General features: G+C 44.3%; 2 protein-coding genes across 8 annotated transcripts in view; one reads left to right on the top strand and one right to left on the bottom strand.

Moving 5' to 3' along the window:
* Nucleotides 1-754: 754 nt before the first annotated feature.
* Nucleotides 755-4,530, top strand: LOC104667644 (amyloid protein A). 2 transcript variants are annotated; one of them, XM_010370164.2, is made up of 4 exons: nt 755-894; nt 1,478-1,572; nt 3,748-3,886; nt 4,280-4,530. In XM_010370164.2, the coding sequence occupies exons 2-4, from the start codon at nt 1,482-1,484 to the stop codon at nt 4,416-4,418; spliced, it is 369 nt and encodes a 122-aa protein (XP_010368466.2). In that variant the 5' UTR covers nt 755-894; nt 1,478-1,481; the 3' UTR covers nt 4,419-4,530. The 2 variants fall into 2 exon arrangements, with proteins under 2 accessions (XP_010368466.2, XP_010368467.2); XM_010370165.2 differs by having other exon boundaries at nt 828-1,038.
* Nucleotides 4,531-11,143: 6,613 nt separating this feature from the next.
* Nucleotides 11,144-19,234, bottom strand: part of HPS5 (HPS5 biogenesis of lysosomal organelles complex 2 subunit 2) — a 45,526-nt gene continuing 37,435 nt past the window's right edge. For all 6 annotated transcript variants that reach the window (XM_010370166.2, XM_030917673.1, XM_030917674.1 and 3 more), the window contains 4 exons: nt 17,985-18,098; nt 16,448-16,554; nt 14,432-14,702; nt 11,144-12,412 (listed from right to left, as the gene is read on the bottom strand). In XM_010370166.2, coding sequence (XP_010368468.1) covers nt 12,352-12,412; nt 14,432-14,702; nt 16,448-16,554; nt 17,985-18,098 — 553 coding nt within the window. In that variant the 3' untranslated portion in view covers nt 11,144-12,351. The remainder of the gene's footprint in view (nt 12,413-14,431; nt 14,703-16,447; nt 16,555-17,984; nt 18,099-19,234) is intronic.

Below are 19,234 nucleotides of genomic sequence, written 5' to 3'. Positions count from 1 at the left end.
TCCTCCACAAGCCTCTGCAGAGCTAATCTGACCCTGTTGATGTTTTCATGAGAGAGTGAACTGTGTGGCCTCTGCATCCCTCCATGATAATAGAGCAGACCAAGAGCTCTCCCACCCTTCCCTGCCTGGGAACCGGGCACATCCCCAGCTGGGCTGCCAATTTAATGCACCACACTCGCATTCTCCCAAGGTGGGGCTCCAGGACTAGGCAGGAGCAGCAGAAAGTGCCCTGCTCTACATTGCCCTCGGCTCAGGAGCCACCTTAGAAAAGGCATTTCCAAATTGGCTAGGCCAGCTGAGCAGAGATTTTCTGTGCTGAGAAATCTCAGGATATCCAGACAGAGGGGTGGAAGGAGCCTTCCAGGGCACACATGAGATGTGGCAGGGGTAGGCTGTCCATTTTAAAACTTACAGGCTTTAGACATGAACTCACAGGGACTTCATGTCAGGGTCATCTGCCATGTGGCCCAGCAGGGCCCATCCTGAGGAAATGACCAGTATAGTCAGGAGCTGACTGAAGAGCTGCCCTCCACACCTTCCAGCAGCCCAGGTGCCACCATCACGGGGCTCCCACTCTCAACTCTGCAGCCTCAGCCCCCTCAATGCTGAGTAGCAGAGCTGGTCTCCTGCCCTGACAGCTGCCATGCACAGCAAACCTATCTTGTTCCCACAGGTTGCACAACTGGGATAAATGACCCGGGATGAAGAAACCACTGGCGTCCAGGAACTTGTCTTAGACTGTTTTGTAGGGGAAATGACCTGCAGAGACTCTCCCCAGGGACCACATCCAGCTTTTCTTCCCTCCCAAGAGCCCAACAGGGAAGGCTCAGCATAAATAGCAGCCACCTCTCCCTGGCAGACAGGGACCCGCAGCTCAGCTCCAGCATAGATCAGGTGAGGAGCACGCCAAGGAGTGATTTCAAAACTTACTCTGTTTTCTCTTTCCCAACAAGATTGTCATTTCCTTTAAAAACTAGTTATCCTGGGGCCTACAGCCATACCATTCTGAGGGTGTCTTATCTCCTCTGATCTAGGGAGGTAAGCAGGGTCGGCCTGGTAGTACTTGGATGGGAGACCACCTGGGAATACCAGGTGCTAAAAGCTTTAAGAATAAAAAATTGTGATCTTACTTTGTGTTTATCCCATGTTGAGTTCTGTGCTGGGCAGAGGGAACACGCTGTAAATGCGTTGTGGGGAATTACAGGCTACTTGAGGGAGTGACAGTCTGGTCGTAACTCCCGCCTTCCTCCATCAATGCCACGTTGGCATCCTCTTACACAGTCAGGCTTTAGGGCTGATGGGTTCAGAACCAAGGGCTTCTGGCTCTGAGTGAGGTCCTGCTGCAAGGTTTCCTAGATGAGTCACTAAGATTCTAATAAGATCCAGTGGAAATAACCAGGCTCTCGTTGGAATATCAGTCCCAAGGAAAGCTGTGCCACTCTTGTGGGCGACGGCCTGACTTCTCCTTTCATTTCAGCACCATGAAGCTTCTCACGGGCCTGGTTTTCTGCTCCTTGGTCCTGGGTGTCAGCAGCCAAAGCTGGTTTTCCTTCCTTGGTGAGGCTTATGATGGTAAGGCTTCAGAAGGTATGCAGGATTTCTGAAGAGAAGCATCATCCTGAACCTGATCAAATGGGGGAAATGATGCTTTCAGAAGGCTGCTTTTGAACCACAGAGTTGCTAGTGTCTGCGTTCCTGAGACCTGTCATGAACTAGGGTTTGCTGGATTGCCCGTCTCAGGTCTTTCAGAGGTGCTGGGAATATCTTCTTTCCCCGTAGTGCAGCTTCTCGGTGTGTTCAGTGGATGGATCACGTTTCAGAAGCCGCTGCAAGGTGTATCAAAAACACATCTCCTGAGCCGTAAGGGACAGGAGATCCAGTAACAATGCACATGGGGTATTTTTGTGCTTTGTTAAGGTATGAGCCGCTGCCTTAGGTTGTGGTGCCCAATGTGCAGGATGTGCCGGGTGTCTGGGGAGCTGCTCAACATTTAGAGAGTCAGTCAGTTACTCAGAGAAAGAACAATCATCCTTTCCAGGAGCAGCTGAGCTGTTTGTTTTGAGTAGAAGATGCAAAATAAGGCCTGCAATTGGTATAAAATGTCCCTCAGCATAAATCTCATAAGAGTATGACTAAGGCTGCTGACCCTTCTGTCTTCTTTCTCCTTCCTCCTCTGATTCCCTAGTTGGATAATGTACAGGGCTCTTTAGCCTCGATCTGTCAGGGGCTCCCTTCCTGGTTTGTTCCATTTCCATTCCTTCTCCAGCCTTCTTGACAGGAGATGGGAACGGACGTGCATCAAACTCCCACAAGGATCAGAGCATTTTCTCATTGAATTTCAGAATGACTCTGTGAGGCAGGCATCTTCCCCTCTTTGAAGGTGAGGAAGCTGAGGCTTAGAGCAGCTGAGACCGATGCCCAGGGACTTACTGCCAGTCAGCAGGTGGCAGAGCAGAGGTTTGAGCCCAGCTGTGCTTGAGGTCAGAGCTCTTGCCAGGTAGACGCATCACTGACCAGCTCCTAGAGCTTGATGGTTATGAATCTCAGGCACGCCTTGGCATCACCTGAACTACCCATGCCTGCAACTCCCCAACAGAGTCTGCAGAAACTGGCCTGGGGTGTGGCCTGGGCATTGGGACTTTCAGTTTCTCTCTGGGTGATTAGCGAGTGCAGCCAAGGCTCACACCTGTAATTCCAGCACTTTGGGAGGCCAAGGTGGATGAATCACTTGAGGTCATGAGTTTCTGAGCAGCCTGGCCAACATGGTGAAACCCTGTCTCTACTAAAAACAGTAAAATGTAGCCAGGCGTGGTGGCAGGCACCTGTAATCCCAGCTACTCGGGAGGCTGAAGCAGGAGAATCACTTGAACCTGGGAAGCAGAGGTTGTAGTGAGTTAGATCGCGCCAGTGTGCTCCAGCCTGGGTGACAGAGTGAGACTCCGTCTAAAAAAAAACAAAAAAAGAAAGTGCAGCCAAGGCTGAGCACCACTGCTCTATTGCTTCCTCAAGCAACCCACAGCATTAGTACAGACTACTGAGAAAGTGTTTAGGGACTTTTATGCTCCTAGCAGTCACTGGGACTCAGGTCACAATGACGTGTATCCCATTTGTAAGAATATATACTTTAGGTCCGGGTGCAGTGGCTCACGCCTGAAATCCCAGCACTTTGGGAGGTCAAGGCGGGGGATCACGAGGTCAGGAGCTCGAGACCAGCCTGACTGACATGGTGAAATCCCCATCTCTACTAAAAATACAAAAATTAGCCAGGTGTGGTGGCGCATGCCTGTAATCTCTTCTACTCAGGAGGCTGAGGCAGGAGAATCTCTTGAACCCGGGAAGTGGAGGTTGCAGTGAGCTGAGATAGCACACTGCACTCCAGCCTGGGCAACAGAGTGAGACTCCGTCTAAAAAAAAAGAATACATAATTTAGTAGTCACGGCAGAAGTGCTCTGTGTCTGCCACCTTTCTCAGCATCAGTAGTTCATGTCACCACCTCATTCCTATACACTCCTGGATCTTATCATAGACAGCTTCATTCTATAGCAGTGGCTCTTCACCAGGGGACCTGGAGAAGCCAACTAGGATAAAGGAATGTGCTTCTCAACCCACGGTATCCAAGGCTGCTATGATCGCAGGCTGAAAGCTTGAAGTCAGTGGAAGATTTGTCCTTCTTTCATTCCCCTCTAAGGTGTTGTTGGAGTCTTCATGTTCTCCTGATGTCCCTTCTGCCTTTCCTTTCCTTTCCAGGGGCTCGGGACATGTGGAGAGCCTACTCTGACATGAAAGAAGCCAATTACAAAAATTCTGACAAATACTTCCATGCTAGGGGGAACTATGATGCTGCCCAACGGGGACCTGGGGGTGCCTGGGCCGCAGAAGTGATCAGGTAACTGGAGCTCCTGGGACGCCAGGGCTGGGTGAGCAGAGCTTGCCTGCCTTGGACAATCAGGAGGGAGACGAGCTCCTTGTAGAGAAGTTAGAGGCTGCAGACCCTCCTCCTCTTGCCCTCTCTCTGCCTCTGTGCTCAGTGTGAGGGTCTGAGTGATGGTAGGAGCAAGTGATTCCTCACCCTCTCCCTCTGGGTGCTGTTCATCTAGCCTAGGGGTGCCCAGCCTGGCTGAGTGGGGCAGTGTCCAGGCAGGGTCAGTGTTTTCACCCCTCCTTCCTTGGCCTTTCTGGGCTCCTCTCAGAGACCTCCCCTGGAACGGGGAGAATGGGAGGGTGGGCTGTTGCTCACTGGCCTGGTGATTAATCTCCCTCTTGCCTGCCTGGACTACAGCAATGCCAGAGAGGGTATCCAGAAACTCCTGGGCCATGGTGCGGAGGACACGCTGGCTGATCAGGCTGCCAATGAATGGGGCAGGAGTGGCAAAGACCCCAATCACTTCCGACCTGCTGACCTGCCTGAGAAGTACTGAGCTTCCTCTTCAGTCTGCTTTCAGGAGACCTGGCTGTGAGGCCCTCAGGGCAGGGACACAAAGCAGGGAGAGGGCACACAATAGGTATCTAATAAATACTTAAGAGGTGGAATTTGTGGAAACTGTGTTATTCTTTGTGGCATAGACTGCCTGTTTAGTAGGAAGGGGTGATCCATGCACATCTAGGCGAAGGTGGAGCCTGGGTGGGTGGGAGACAACTCCTGGGCACACAGGGCATCCTGGGCATCCCTGAGTTGAAGCAAGGGCATGATGAGTTCCGTGGCCACCCCCACAGGATCCCAGGGGCTTCAGCCGCATCCCACCCCATGTGAGCAGCTGCCCAGTAAGTTTGTAGGAACCCCAGCCACATTCCCAATGAGTTCAACTGCACCCAGGCACGTTTTGCTGTCACCTCAATGGAGAGCTCCTTGCTTGTCAGCTTTGGCTTGTGGCACCCAGCAAAAGCTTCCTGCCACTCAGTGGCTACAGCCACATACTCTCCAGCAAGATTTAATCTCAGCCTTGTGAGGAGCCCTTTCCCAAATCTATTTCTATGTTCTTTATCCCTTAGTAGCTAATCTCATGTTAGTTGGTAATAACTCTGTTAAACCCGTCCTTTTATATCTGTGGCTACATCGATCAATTGTGTTACACCACTCACCCACCCTCTCCCCCAGGTCATGCGGAGGCCTCGCCAGTCGTTTTATTGCTATTCCCAGGCCTCTGTGTGCCCAGACCTCTTCACTGCCCTGTCAGTTGTGTCCCGTCCCCTTCTCAACCTCCTGGCCTTGGCCTCAATGACCTTTCCATGAGGCTTTGGAAAGCTTCATCCCAAGAGTCCTGGCAACTGATACAATTAGTCTCATCAACACTAGCCCCTACTCCTGATCTCATTTTAAAATTTTATTTTCTTATTTTCTTATTGTTTAGGGACATCACCCTGCTTCTGACTGACCCAATTTTTAAAGTTTCTCTTTATTCTCCCTAAAGAATGGCTCTCCCATTTGTTTCCCTCATCTTTCTTTGCACTGACTTAGAATTCATGTCCAGACAAAAATTCCACTGCCTTGAAGAGCCTTCCCAGTAGCCATGAACCACACTCTGGGGCAGTTTGTGGCTCCTGAGCACTTTGTTCACACCTGCTGGTTCATCTTTACCCCCTGGTCTCAGAACTGGTTTTGTATGTCCGTTCCCCTGCTGGACTGGAAGTCCCTCTAACACAGCTAGCATTTGAACAGTTCATAAAAAACACTTTCATTTCCATAGTCCTGTGTAACTGTTCACAAGATACATTAGTCTCTCATTGTCATTTGACAATGTTTATTGTTCTAAAGAGGAAGCGAGACATGTAGGTAGACACAACACAGTAAGAGCCTCAATACAGGCACACAGTGGTGGCAGTTCAAACTCTGCTGGAATATGGAAGGCCAATGAATAGTAACTAGAATCACTGCCATCTTTTACATTGCAATTGCAAGACTGTGTCCTATACTTTATATGCTTTATCTGATTGACACTGCAGAGAAACCTTTCATGTTCTCAGCTGGATAAACAGGTTTAGAGGTATGTGCTCAGGACCTTCTCCAAGGTCACACATGTAACAGGTGCAGAGCCAGGACTACAGGCTGGTTTGTCTGACTCCAGAACCTACGATACACTGAACAAGGCCAAGAGGTTCAGCAGTGGAGACTTCCTCTCTTCTTCAGGAAGATAGGGAACATGGTAAGAGCAGTGAATTCCATAAGCATGGGACCCCATCATACTTAATTTTTTGTAAAATTAGTTCCTTGATTAGAAGCAATGCCTTTCGGTCTCTCACTATTGAATAAGTGTGGATGTGTCACTCTCCCTAGTACCCCAGAGTGCAGTTGGAGGCTTGCCTAGAAACTAGAGGTTGAGGATCCTTCAGTAGTTCCTACACCAAGCCAAAAGCCGTGCTGCATCTGGAGATAGGGTCAGGGAGCTCTGCTGAACACATGGGGAGGACATCAGAGTGGGAGGAAAAGGAAGGAGGTCGTGTGGGGAGACAGAAGACCCAGCCTGCCATGATGGCTGGGTAACTACTGTTTCTTATCAAATACACCCTCAACTTAGATAACAGACTAAGTCTAGGTGATAAAACCTCAAAGAATAGCAGACTCTCCCCATGGACCCGCTTCCCACCTCCGCCACCTTTCCACAATTCTTAGCAAGGATTCTCCTGAAAGCGGAAACAAAATCTTGCATGCAGGTATTTTATTTGGGGAATGAACCTGGGGATCAGGAATGAAGACAGTGGAGTAAAACAGGGAGGAGCAAGGCCAGTACAGGGACACATTATACAGCTGGCCATGCAGAAGAGCCACATAACTGATGCCAATGGGACCTTCAGAGAAACACGTAAAAAGTGTCTCAGTGCTCTCCATTAGGAGTCCAAAATGAAAGGCACCTAGCAATTGGCTTCCATCTCCCTTTGGTCAAAGGAAGCCCCACCATTGTTAACTTTTCTGTATTTCTTGGCTATGCACACATGAGTGTCCAGTGGGTTTACCTGGAGTAGGAAGTAGAAGGTCCACGGAGCAGACCCAAAGCAAGGTGCTGCCAGGTTGTACCTGCATGAAATGAATCAAAGCCTATGGTGGAACTTACCGCTGTAGCAGTGCCTGGAGAAAGGGGAGGGGGCCAGCAGGTCTGAAGTAGTTGATAGGCTGCATCTGATACACAGTGCAAAGCTTTGCTTTTTGAAAGTAAGGTCTGGACACAGCAAGTTCACTCGGGAACAAAGGAACGGATTAGATCTTAAGACTGAGAATAAAAGAGACAAGAAGAAACTATACTGGGTAGCCAAGATGGGGAAAGAGGCAGGACGACTGGGAGAGACAGAGAAATGTAAACCACCATGGACTAATGAAACCTGCCATAACCCTTGTGGTCCCACACAGATGCCACTCCCAGGGGGAACATGATCTGGAGCACAGTGCTCCATAAGACACTGAAGGAATTTAGGGATGCTATGGGGCTTTAATAGGTTTAGGGACATGGTGACTTTCCTAGCAACAAGATTGAAACACACTACATAATCTTTTGCTTGAAATAACTTTTTTTTGTTCTCTTACAACATAGGTACTTTGTTAGAGGTTGGGATAAAATGAGGGTAATATGATGGCCTTTATGGTTAGGGGATACAAGGAATACATGAATCTTATGCCCAATCAAACCCACAAGGTCCCCAATGGAGATAAGTTCTGAGGACAATGACCAGTACTCTACTGTTGGTTGGGGTTTGGCCCCAAACTTCAAAGCAGAACTCCGGTAAGCTGGGCTGCACTGCACAGTCTGGGCTAGAAGTCTAAGAGGACTTCTTTCAAAATCAGTCTCCAACTCCTCAGATCAGGAAGGCCATTCCAGTCAGTCCCCACCAGCACTGCAGGAAGCGAACCAGAGAGCATGAGCTTGTGTTGGACCCACTCAGAGCCAAGTTCCCATTGCACGCCTCATAGGCTTTTTCCAAAATTAGAAAAGGCCAGACAGACCGGTGAGACCTGCTCTCCTTCACTTCCATTAGTAGGGTAAGGCTAACTTGCTTTAACAAAGATACTCCAAAATACAGAATGTGAAGGAATATACAAACTTATGTCTCACTTAACAGTTTGTGATGAGTATTTCAGCTGCCAGGGACTTCCGCTCCGTACTTTCAGGTTCCTTCCAAGTTGTTGGCTCTACCATACTTTAGACTGACCCTTGCTACTCAAAGTGTGATCCAAGGACCAGAGGCATCAGCATCGCCTGGGATCTTGCCAGAAATGGACAATCTCAGGCACTACCCTAGATCTACTGTGGCAGTTAGGAGCTCCTACCTAATTTGTAGGAACTACTGCAAAATAAAAATGTGGGAACTTGTTGAGAAGCCAAAACGGAAAAAAGGGTGGGGACCCTTGTCCATCAATTATTAAAAATTTCAAAACAGTGAAAGCAGAACATTAAACCAAGTGGGGGGCCCTCATAAGCTTGGGGTTCTGACAATTATATGGCCCTCGCATCTATGTGAGGCGGACAGAATCCTGAGGACATTTCAGCAGGTGCCAGGGTTGAACAGGAACATATGCAAAAAGTGCAAAGTGCAGAACATACACAAGGAATGGAGGACCCAGGACAAGGGATAAACTTGGGCTCCGAAACTGAGAAAAAGTTTGAAAATAGATCACAGAGGGCCTTAAATGCCAAGCCCAAGGGCTTGGGCTGTACTCTGAAAACAGAGGGGAGGCACTGAAAGTTTCTGACTGGGAAGTGGCATGACTGGGCCCCAAGAAGACAAAGCTTCTGGCAGTGCATCTGCAATAAAATAAAAATAAAAATAAACTAGTCCCTTGATCTATAGATTTCAGGTTTGGGGCAGGGTCTCTACCAATTGTATTTTTTTTTTTTTTTTTTGAGACGGACTCTCACTCTGTCACCCAGGCTGGAGTGCAGTGGTGCAATTTCAGCCCACTGCAACCTCTGCCTCCCGGGTTAAAGTGATTCTCATGTCTCAGCCTCCTGAGTAGCTGGGACTACAGGTGTGTGCCAGCATGCCCAGCTAATTTTTTTTTTTTAACAGAGTCTCGCTGTGTGGCCCAGGCTGGAGAGAAGTGGTGCAATCTCAGCTCACTGCAACCTCCACCTCCCAGGTTCAAATGATTCTCCTGCTTCATCCTCCCAAGTAGCTGGGACTACAGGCACCCACTACTATGCCCAGCTAATTTTTTTTTTTTTTTGTATTTTTAGTAGAGACGGGGTTTCACTATGTTGGTCAGGCTGGTGTTGAACTCCTGACCTCAGGTGATCTGCTGCCTTGGCCTCCCAAAGTGCTGGGATTACAAGTGTGAGCCACCGTGCCTGGCCAGCCATTCTATTTTTAACAAGCTCCTGTGGTGATTCTGATATGTAGCCAGGTTTGTGAACCACCTGACTGGGTGACATCTAAGATTGTTTACATTTATTGTGCTGAGATGAACTGGTGGCAGTAATGGGATGTCAGTGGTTAGAGGTGAAGAGAGGACGGTCACTTAAGACTGCTGTAATGGGCCAGGCGCAGTGTCTCACACCTGTAATCCAAGCACTTTAGGAGGCTAAGGGAAGTGGATCACCTGAGGTCGGGAGTTCCAGACCAGCCTGACCAACATAGTCCACTAAAAATAATAATAATTATAATTATAAATTAGCTGGGCGTGGTGGCACATGCCTATAATCGCAGCTACTCGAGAGGCTGAGGCAGGAGAATCGCTTGAACCCAGGAGGCGGAGGTTGCTGTGAGCCGAGATGACGCCATTGCACTCCAGCCCGGGTAACAAGAGTGAAACTCCATCTCCAAAAAAAAAAAAAAACTGCGGCAATAGTCTAGGCAAGAAGTAATGAGAACGTGGGCTGGTGGCAAGAGACAATGGGAAAAAAATGACTAATGGAAAAAAACACCAGCAAGGCAGAATTGAGAGGATGTACCTAGTAATTAGAAGTGAGCATAGAGGAGGAGGAAGAGGCAAGGATGACTACTACAAGGTTTTGAGCCTTGACCAGGGGAGTCACAAATTTAACACATGCAAGGAAATTATTAATTTCAATTTTCATCTTCCCACTGTCTCTGGCTCATGTAAATCCAATGTCTATGGGTCTGATAACTACCAGGTCCAACAACGACATCTCAAACCTTTCTAACAAGAGCTAACATTATTACCTATACGCTATGTCACAGGCACTGTGCCCTACATTTCCATCTCCTTTAATTCTCACTAAAGAGGAGCTCTAACACCTCACTCTTTCTTTGTGCTATTCATTATCTCATCCAATCCTCAAAATACCCTGAATCAGAGCTACTATCATCCCCATTTTACAGATGAGAACACTAAAACTTAGAGAAACAAAGGAACTTCCCAAGGTCATGAAGCAAAAGAGAGCACAGATATTCAAAACAAGGCAGTCAGCCTCAGAACACAAGCTCTCAGCCACTATGCTGCCCTGTAAAACAGTGGTCAGATCTGGAAACAAAAGCGAAAGGGAGGTAACCATGAACCACAATCTGCCTAGAACTTTCAGGCAAGTGAAAGAAAGACACAAGTTCTACTTAAAAACTAATACCCAAATAGACTGCAAGTTTAAATGTTTAACTGAAGAAGATTTTTTTTTTCATCTAGCCCAAAATGTCATGAAGGTGATTTTTGTTTGTTTGCCTTGGAAAATAAATTCAAGTGACAAGATTTGTTTTTGTTTGTTATAGTAGAAATTTCTCTCCATGCCCTTTATCAAATGAGAATTGCTGTGCCTTGAGAAAGTCTGTGAGGAAATGATTGCACAATTGTGCCAGTTCACGCTGTCTGCTTGCCATGGGACTTCCTCTGGGACTTCTTGTAATCACTGTGCTGACCGTAGACAGGGGCTCTCACCCTTATCTCAGTATAGACGCACATTTCAACATAATCCAATGGAGCCAAAAGGCAAATTATGCTAGTGGGAAGGTTTTCCATACTTCCCAGAATTCTCCCATCCAAGTACTAACCAGGCCCGACCCTGCTTAGCTTCCGAGATTAGATGAGATTGGGCGCGTTCAGGGTGGTATGGCCGTAGACTACTTCCCAGAATTCTAAGAATTCTCCTTTCCCTGACAATCTCTTTAATCCATATGGTTGCATCATATCTAGGAGTAATGTGAAAGTTTAACAGTGATTTGTGTCCATATTCTCTGGTTGTGTTACAAATGAAAAAAAGTTGAATTGTTCAGTGTATCCAACACTTTACTTACTCCACATCTTTCAGCAAAAATGCTCACAATAAACCTCCTGTCTACGTTCTGTTCAAATGAAAACTTTAGTCAAACTTTACATTTATTATTAATATAACATGCTATGTAAATGTACAGGAGCCTGACAAATGACAATCTACTTACATAATTTAAATAATACAAGTGCTTGCTGCAGTCTTTATTAGTACACAGCTTTGTTATGGCTTCTTAGAAATAATTTTAAAAAGTGCATGATTCTTGTGGGCTACTCTGTTTAGGAAAGATTACAGATAACACATTTCTAAGAATGAATCAGTCAGCTGTATACAGGTTCAGATTAGAAAATATTAAATAAACACAGAGAAAAATATTTTAAATTAGCTTAATTTATATATGAAGATATTTTATTTAATTTATTTTTCAGACAGGGTCTTTCTCTGTCACCCAGACTGGAGTGCAATGGCACAAACATATCTCATTGCAGCCTGGACCTCCTGGCCGCAAGTACTATGCCCAGCTAATTTTTTTATTTTTTGTAGAGATGAGTTCTCACTATGTTGCCCAGGCTGGTCTTGAACTCCTGGCCTCAAGTGATCCTCCCATCTTTACCTTCCAAAGGGTTGGGATTACAGGCCTGAGCCACTGCACCCAGTCCCATTTTACTTAAATATCAAATTCAAATCTTCAGTGTTCTACTTATTTTGGGTTTGTTAATTCCATTATACAAGGTCTTATTTCAGTAATTTCCATATTGTGTCAGACAAGATATAAAATTAACTCAACTCCAGGCAATAATACTATCTGTCTTCATGTGACCAGGATGAAAAGCTTCTGCTCCCAACATGGAAGCCACAGTAAGAAAAGAATCTCTCTAATCCACTAGCAACAAGCAATTGATACTGTAGTTCGGAATAATACTAGGACATTAACATTCTAATTCCAGCAAACAAGGACTGACTCTTTTCAAAATTCAACTTTGGTTAAGAAATGCTGAGTACAACTTTGGTTAAGAAACACTGAGGTCATGGATAAAGAGTCACAGATGCCAATGCCAAGGGTACAGACACTGACGAAAGTGGCCCCAGTAAGATGGCAGGATTTGGGGGTGGTGTCTTTCCTTCAATAACAAATGCATTCAGAAGGTTCAGGAGCATGATTTAGTTTTTCTCAAAATGTTGTAACATCCTGCTGAATCTTCTCCAACTAGGCCTGCTGGGACCAGAGAAACCGATCACATTTTTCAAGCATGCTTTGGATCAGGGCCCTGAAATCCCAAATAAAAGAAACAAGCAAATTTAGTTGTCATTGTTCATTCTTCACAGAAAACTTAAAAACTACAGAGTTTCAGAGGATTCAAAAAGTTGACTGACTCTGTGCATCCAAAGACACAATCCACAGAGTGAAAAGGCAGCCTACAGAATGGAAGAAAATATTTGCAAATCATATATCTGACAAGGGATTAATATCCAGAATATCGGAGAACTCTTACAGCAACAACAACAAAAACACCCAACCCGATTCAAAATGGGCAAAGGACTTGAATAGGTATTTCTCCAAAGACAATTATATAAATGGTCAATAAGCATATGAAAAGATGTTCAACATCTCTAATCACTAGAAAAATGCAAATCAAAACCACAATGAGATAGTACCTGACTCCCACTGGGATAGCTACTATTTAACAAAAAACAACAGAAAATGACAAGTGTAGGGCTAGCACATGGAGAAACTGGAACCCTCGTGCACTGCCAGCAGGAAAGTAAAACGGTGCAGTCTCTACAGCACAGTATGGTAGTTCCTCAAAACATTAAAAATAGAATTATCATATGATTCCAGAATTCCACTTTCAGGTATAAACCCAAAAGAACTGAAAGCAGTGTCCGGAAGACATATTTGTATACTCATATTCATAGTAGCGTTATTCACGATACCCAGGAAGCAGAAGCAATTCAAGTATCTGTCAACAGATGAATGGATAAACAAAAGGTGGCATATATATACAACAGAATATTATTCAGCCTTAAGTAGAAAGGAAATTCTGACACATGCTACAACATGGATAAACCTTTAGGATGCTATACTCAGTGAAACAGGCCAGTCACAAAAGGATAAATGTACTAATTCCACTGAGATGAGGTATTTAGAATAGTAAAATTAATAAAATCAGAAAGTAGAACTGTGGTTGCCAGGGGTTAGTAGAGGAAGTAAGTTGCTGTTTAATGGGAGTAGAGTTTCAGTTTTGCAAAATGAAAAAGTTCTAGAGACCGGATGCAAAATAATGTGAATATACTTAATACCACTGAGCTGAACATTTTTAAATTGTTAAGATGATAAATTTTATGTGTATTATACCACACACACACACACACACACACAAAGACTGAGACATTAGGTATCTGGTAATTTTTTTTTTTTTTTCAGAGTTTCACTCTTGTTGCCCAGGCTGGAGTGCAATGGCATGATCTTGGCTCACTGCAATCTCCGCCTGCTGAGTTAAGCGATTCTCCTGCCTCAGCTTCCTGAGTAGCTGGCATTTACAGGTGTCCGCCACCACGTCCAGTTAATTTTTTTGAATTTTTTTTTTTTAGTAGAGACAGGGTTTCACCATGTTGGTCAGGCTGGTCTCGAACTCCTGACCTCAGGTTATCCACCTGCCTCAGCCTCCCAAAGTGCTGGGATTACAGGCATAAGCCACTGTACCCAGCCAGGTACCAGTAATTTTTTTTTTTTTTTTTGGAGATGGAATCTCACTCTGTCACCAGGCTAGAGTACAGTGGCACATTCTCGGCTCACTGCAACCTCCACCTCCTGAGTTCAAGCGATTCTCCTGCCTCAGCCTCCCAAGTAGCTGGGACTACAGACACGCACCAACACGCCCAGCTAATTTTTGTTTTTTTTTTTTTTTTTTTTTTTTTTTTTTTAGCAGAGATGGGCTTTCACCATGTTGGCCAGGATGGTCTCAATCTCTTGACCTCGTGATCCGCCCACTGCGGCCTCACAAAGCGCTGGGATTACAGGCGTGAGCCACCACGACCAGCCTGGTACCAGTAATATTTTTAAAGAATCAAGGACACATCAGATTATTCCAGTTAATCTGAACAGCATCTTGGTCATGACTGTGAATGAAATATTACTTTAGCCTCTTCCCTTAATTACCAGCTCAGTCTCAGTCTCCTCATGTTAGTGATGGGTCGGGACTAACTGATCTCCACATCTACCTCTGAATGTCTGGCATTCTACCTTCTCCAAGTACCATGCAGAGGGTAGGACAAACTAGTATTACCTCTGCCTTTTCTCGGCAATCCTCAGGACATCGCAGGTTCTGGTAAACTTCTCTGACAACTCAAGGGCCAGACCACATTCCTGTAGCAGTAACCAAGCCCGATCTGGGCCCATGGCCTTAGCTAACAGAAGTGCCACATTCTCTACGTTGATGGGGGAAGGCCCATCACTGAGGCTCCCATTTAGTGACTCCTGGGGGGCTGGCCTCGTGCTCTTGTTCTGTATGAGATGAAGGAGAAGCTTCCATTCCTCCACAGTCTCTGGGATCCAACCTAAACACACACAGGGAAATGTCAGTTTGACCACTCTTAGCACACTGACTGGATACAAGAGATGGTCAAAACTGTGAAAATGTTTAATGCCAAAACATAAAAATATTCAAGAACATAATCTCATCACCCTAACACAAGTTGTTTTCTGAAAATTTGTTGTATAAATTGTTCATGAGAAAGAGAAGTCATAAAATTAACTTTGATTTTTTTTTTTTTAAAGAGAGACAGCATCTCACTACCATGTTGCCCAGGCTGGTCTTGAACTCCTGAGCTCAAGCAATCCTCCCACCTCAGCCTCCCAAAGTGTTGGGATTATAGGCATGAGCTACCACACCCGGGGCAGCTTCAGAATTCTTTCAACCACTCAGTAGTTACCCAGGGCATATCCTATGCTAGTCACTGGATATGTAATGATGAACAAAAGAGACACAATCACTGTACTCTTGTGGAGCTTACAGTATAGTATAGGAAACAAAACTTAAACACATAAGTAAATACATACTTATAAAGTATGCTAAGCACTATGAAAAAAAAGAACAAGGAAGCATCAGAGAGAACGGCTGATAAGGGCTCTATGAGGAAGTGACATTGAAGCAGAAAGCTAAAAGATGAGACAAGCTTAGAGGAGATATGCATGGGGCCCACATAATGTGAAAACTTGGAGTAGAGGCCATCAGAAATAAAGAGGCCTACACTTCTGATAAAGGAAACACGGAAGACAATGTGACACAGGAAAGAACTTGATGAATTCAATGAATTTTTTTTTCCCTTTTTTTTTCTGAGACCAATTTTAAAATTCAACACAAACCTAGCATGTTTCTTCTCCAAATATTCAAACCTTGGAAGTCTTCCTTGACTCTTCCCCCTCCCTCATTTGCTATATCCAGTAACAGCATGTCCCACCGCATTTTCCTTTGAAATGCCCACTGGATGTGCTCCTTTTGCTGCCCTACTAATCACCTTTTTTTTTGGGGGGGGGGCCACTCTGTTGCCCAGGCTGGAGTGCAGTGGTGCGATCTCAGCTCACTGCAACCTCCGCCTCCCAGGTTCAAGCAATTCTCCTGCCTCAGCCTCTCAAGTAGCTGGGATCACAAGCATAAGCCACCATGCCCAGTTAATTTTTGTATTTTTAGTAGAGATGGGGTTTCACCATGTTGGCCAGGCCTGTCTCAAACTCCTGACCTCAGGTGATCCACCCGCCTCGGCCTCTGAAAGTGCTGGAATTACAAGCGTGAGCCACCATGACTGGCCAGAATCATCTTTAATTAATGAGAAATTAAAAAAAAAAAAAAAAAAAAGCCTAAGCACACATTTTGGAGGAAGTCCTTGGTCTGAACCCCAGCTCCAGCATTTACTATTAGTAGCTGTGTGATTTTGGGCCAATTAACTGTCCCTTCTGTACCTCAGTTATCTGGAAAGTGGAAATAATAGTAACTATCCCCAGAGTTTATCTCATTTAAAACAACATATGGAAAGCACATAGTATAGTGCCTAACACATAGTAGGCACTCATGAAATAGAAAAGTTGCCTGTAGTTTATTCTTAATTGTGATTTCATAACGTATCAAGGGCTCTAGGTAAAAAACAAAAAACAAAAACAAACAAAAAAAACTCCACAAATGTGACAAGTAAAATTATATATTAAATTACGATCACCGAAAGGTTCACCAAATTTTTTTTGTTGAGAAGTCTGGAGTAACTTCTAAAAATTGACAACCAAGAGTAACCAGTTAGGATTGACATACCATTGTCCCCTTCCATCAGGCTCATATCATTCAGATACACAATATTGGTGAAGGCCTCTCTTCTTCTCTCCAGCTCCAAACAGAGAGTTAGATATCCAGGCCAGAAACTTTAAAGAGACCAAAGTTGAAGAAAGGAATAAAAGGCCATAAATTTATCTGGAGCTGTGCTGTCCAAAACAGCAGACACAGTCACATGTGGCTATTTCAATTCAAATTAATTAAAAGTAAATAACATCCGAAGGTCAGCTCTTCAGTTAACATATTCACATTTCAAGTAGTCAATGGCTACACGTGGCTAGTGGCCACCATTGGACAGTTCAGTAGAATATCTCCACTATCATAGAAAGTTATATTAGATGACCCTGATCTATGGAAAAAAAACAAAAAAACTAGCAACAAATGCTGACATTTGAGGACAAGCTCCAATTACAAGGCATTTAAAATTTATTCACTTTATAAACTTTAAAATTCAACATAAACCTAGCATGTTTCTTCTCCAAACATTCAAACCTTGGAAGTCTTCCTTGACTCTTCCCCCTCCTTCATTTGCTATATCCAGTATCAGCATGTCCCACTGCATTTTCCTTTGAAATGCCCACTGGATGTGCTCCTTTTGCTGCCCCACTAATCACCAATCCACTCATATCTGAATCACTCCAACAGCTTCCTAGCTGGCCTTCTGTCTCCAGCCTTCTCATGTAAGACATCAGAAATGATCTCTAGAAAGCTCCACTTTCATTATGCAATTTTTGCACCAAAAAGTTTAGTCTAAAAGGGTCTCTACTGATAACCAAATACTTCTGCCAGCTTTCAAGTTTGCATTATCTTGTCACCCACCACCTGGCCAGACTCAGCCCTCACTATCAATGAACAAATATGTATCAAATGCCTACCACTATACAAATTAGATATAGACATTATGAGGGAAAAGAAAGACACAAGTCGCTATCTCCAAAAGTTTATAATCCAGGTGGAGCCATAAGGCAGCATCACCAGGCAATAAATAACTGACTGAAGTGTGATGTGGATAATAAACAATGTCAGTTTTCCACGCCCTTGCTCTCTCTCACCTAACTCACCCTCTCCTGGCTCCTTTATAAATACAAATCCTACCCAGGTTTGAGGTTTTATCTTCAAAATCTCACCTCCTCCCTGAGTCCTTCACCAGCGATTCTATTGAGCCCATTTTGATCTCTCTCTTACTATATTAATTATAAAAGCCTGTATCAATTACAATTGGTATCACACAATCTGGTGCTTAATGAAATACTATCCACATGCCTGAGAACTGGGGCTGGCAACTAAGCAGAGGGAGTGGAGGGGAATTAGCAAAAGGCTATACAAAAAAAAAAAAAAGCACGAAATTTAAATGGAAAAAACACGTTTAATTTACTATCACTTAAAACAAAAAGGTGCTTTTAAATAGCAAAGAGACTCCCCAAATAATAATGTGTATAAATTCAGACCCTTAACTATAAGGTTGTTAACTGAAATGTTTTTAATCTTAACTTCAGTTTCTAAGAAAATTCTCACTTACCCACAAGACCTGCAGATGTCTGTCATTTTCTCTTTGGTTAGAAAATCTGCAGGAAGCTTAATTAGATGAAGGATCAGCTGACTGTAACCCCAGGAAAGTAAGTGTGAATGAGGCCTATGAAATGAAAAATCAGTAAATCAGATAGGAAATAAACTCTAGAAAATGCTTACTAAACACCTAATAGGTAAGAATAGAGTTTAACTGCATTCTATTACTACATTTTAAAAACATTGCTATTTGGTTTTTGAAAAATTAAAAACAGATATTTTTCCTATAACCTGTTTATTTTTAAAGATTAGATACTTCAGGTAATCAAAAGCAAAAGAAATTCTTTTTTGATACTTTAGGTAATCAAAAGCAAAAGAAATAAATTATTTTTTCTTCTTTTAATTCTATCATTCCATCACTCACAGATAACCACTGCACATCCTTCTAGACTTTTTGCTAGGAATATAAGACTGGCATTTGGGGGTCTTTTAAGAAGTTTCTCCTGGGGGAAAACACAAGGAACAGTTCTGACACAAGTAGCAGTGTGTAGTTTGCCTGAATTTTATTTTATTTTTAAAGTCCTAAATCAGGTCAGGTTATGTCTAGAAATTCCTTGACAAATGTTTAGGAAGAAAACACTTACATACCTATCTCCCTAACCCCCCAACCCAGTTTTACCCTCTCACAGGCTATCATCAGGGTCTCTTAATGTGGGCCCATGAAAAACCTGCAGGGGGTCAGTTGTGCACAATTTTGCAAAACTGCATTTTTCTAAAAGGAATCATCAGATTCTTATAGGGTGACCCCAAATAATTTCAGAACCACTAAGAAATATACTTCATCTCATTACTACCATGACTTGGGTCAGTCTCTTCCATAGCTATTCCTAAAGTGAGCCCAGAATGCCATATGTGAATAAACCAGTTCCATTCCAAAGGAACACTGGAGCTTAATCCTTAGAAATAAGACTCCTAGCCAGGTGCAGTGGCTCACGCCTGTAATCCCAGTACTTTGGGAGGCCAAGGCAGGAAGACCGCTTGAGCCCAGGAGATCGAGATCAGCCTGGGCCATATCCCGAAATCTCATCTGTACAAAAAATTAGCCGGGCAGAGTGGTGTGCTCCTGTATTCCCAGCTACTCAGGAAGCTAAGGTGAGAGGGTTGAATCACCTGAGCCTAGGAAGTCAAGGCTGCAGGAAGCCATGATCTTAGCATCACATTCCAGCCTAGGCAACAGAGTGAGATCCTGTCTCCAAAAAAAAG

This window comes from Rhinopithecus roxellana, chromosome 15 (genome assembly GCF_007565055.1).
Source record: "Rhinopithecus roxellana isolate Shanxi Qingling chromosome 15, ASM756505v1, whole genome shotgun sequence".
Classification (NCBI taxonomy): Eukaryota; Metazoa; Chordata; class Mammalia; order Primates; family Cercopithecidae; genus Rhinopithecus; species Rhinopithecus roxellana.
The sequence above is the reverse complement of the archived record's forward strand: the minus strand, read 5'-3'. Positions and strand labels throughout refer to the sequence as shown.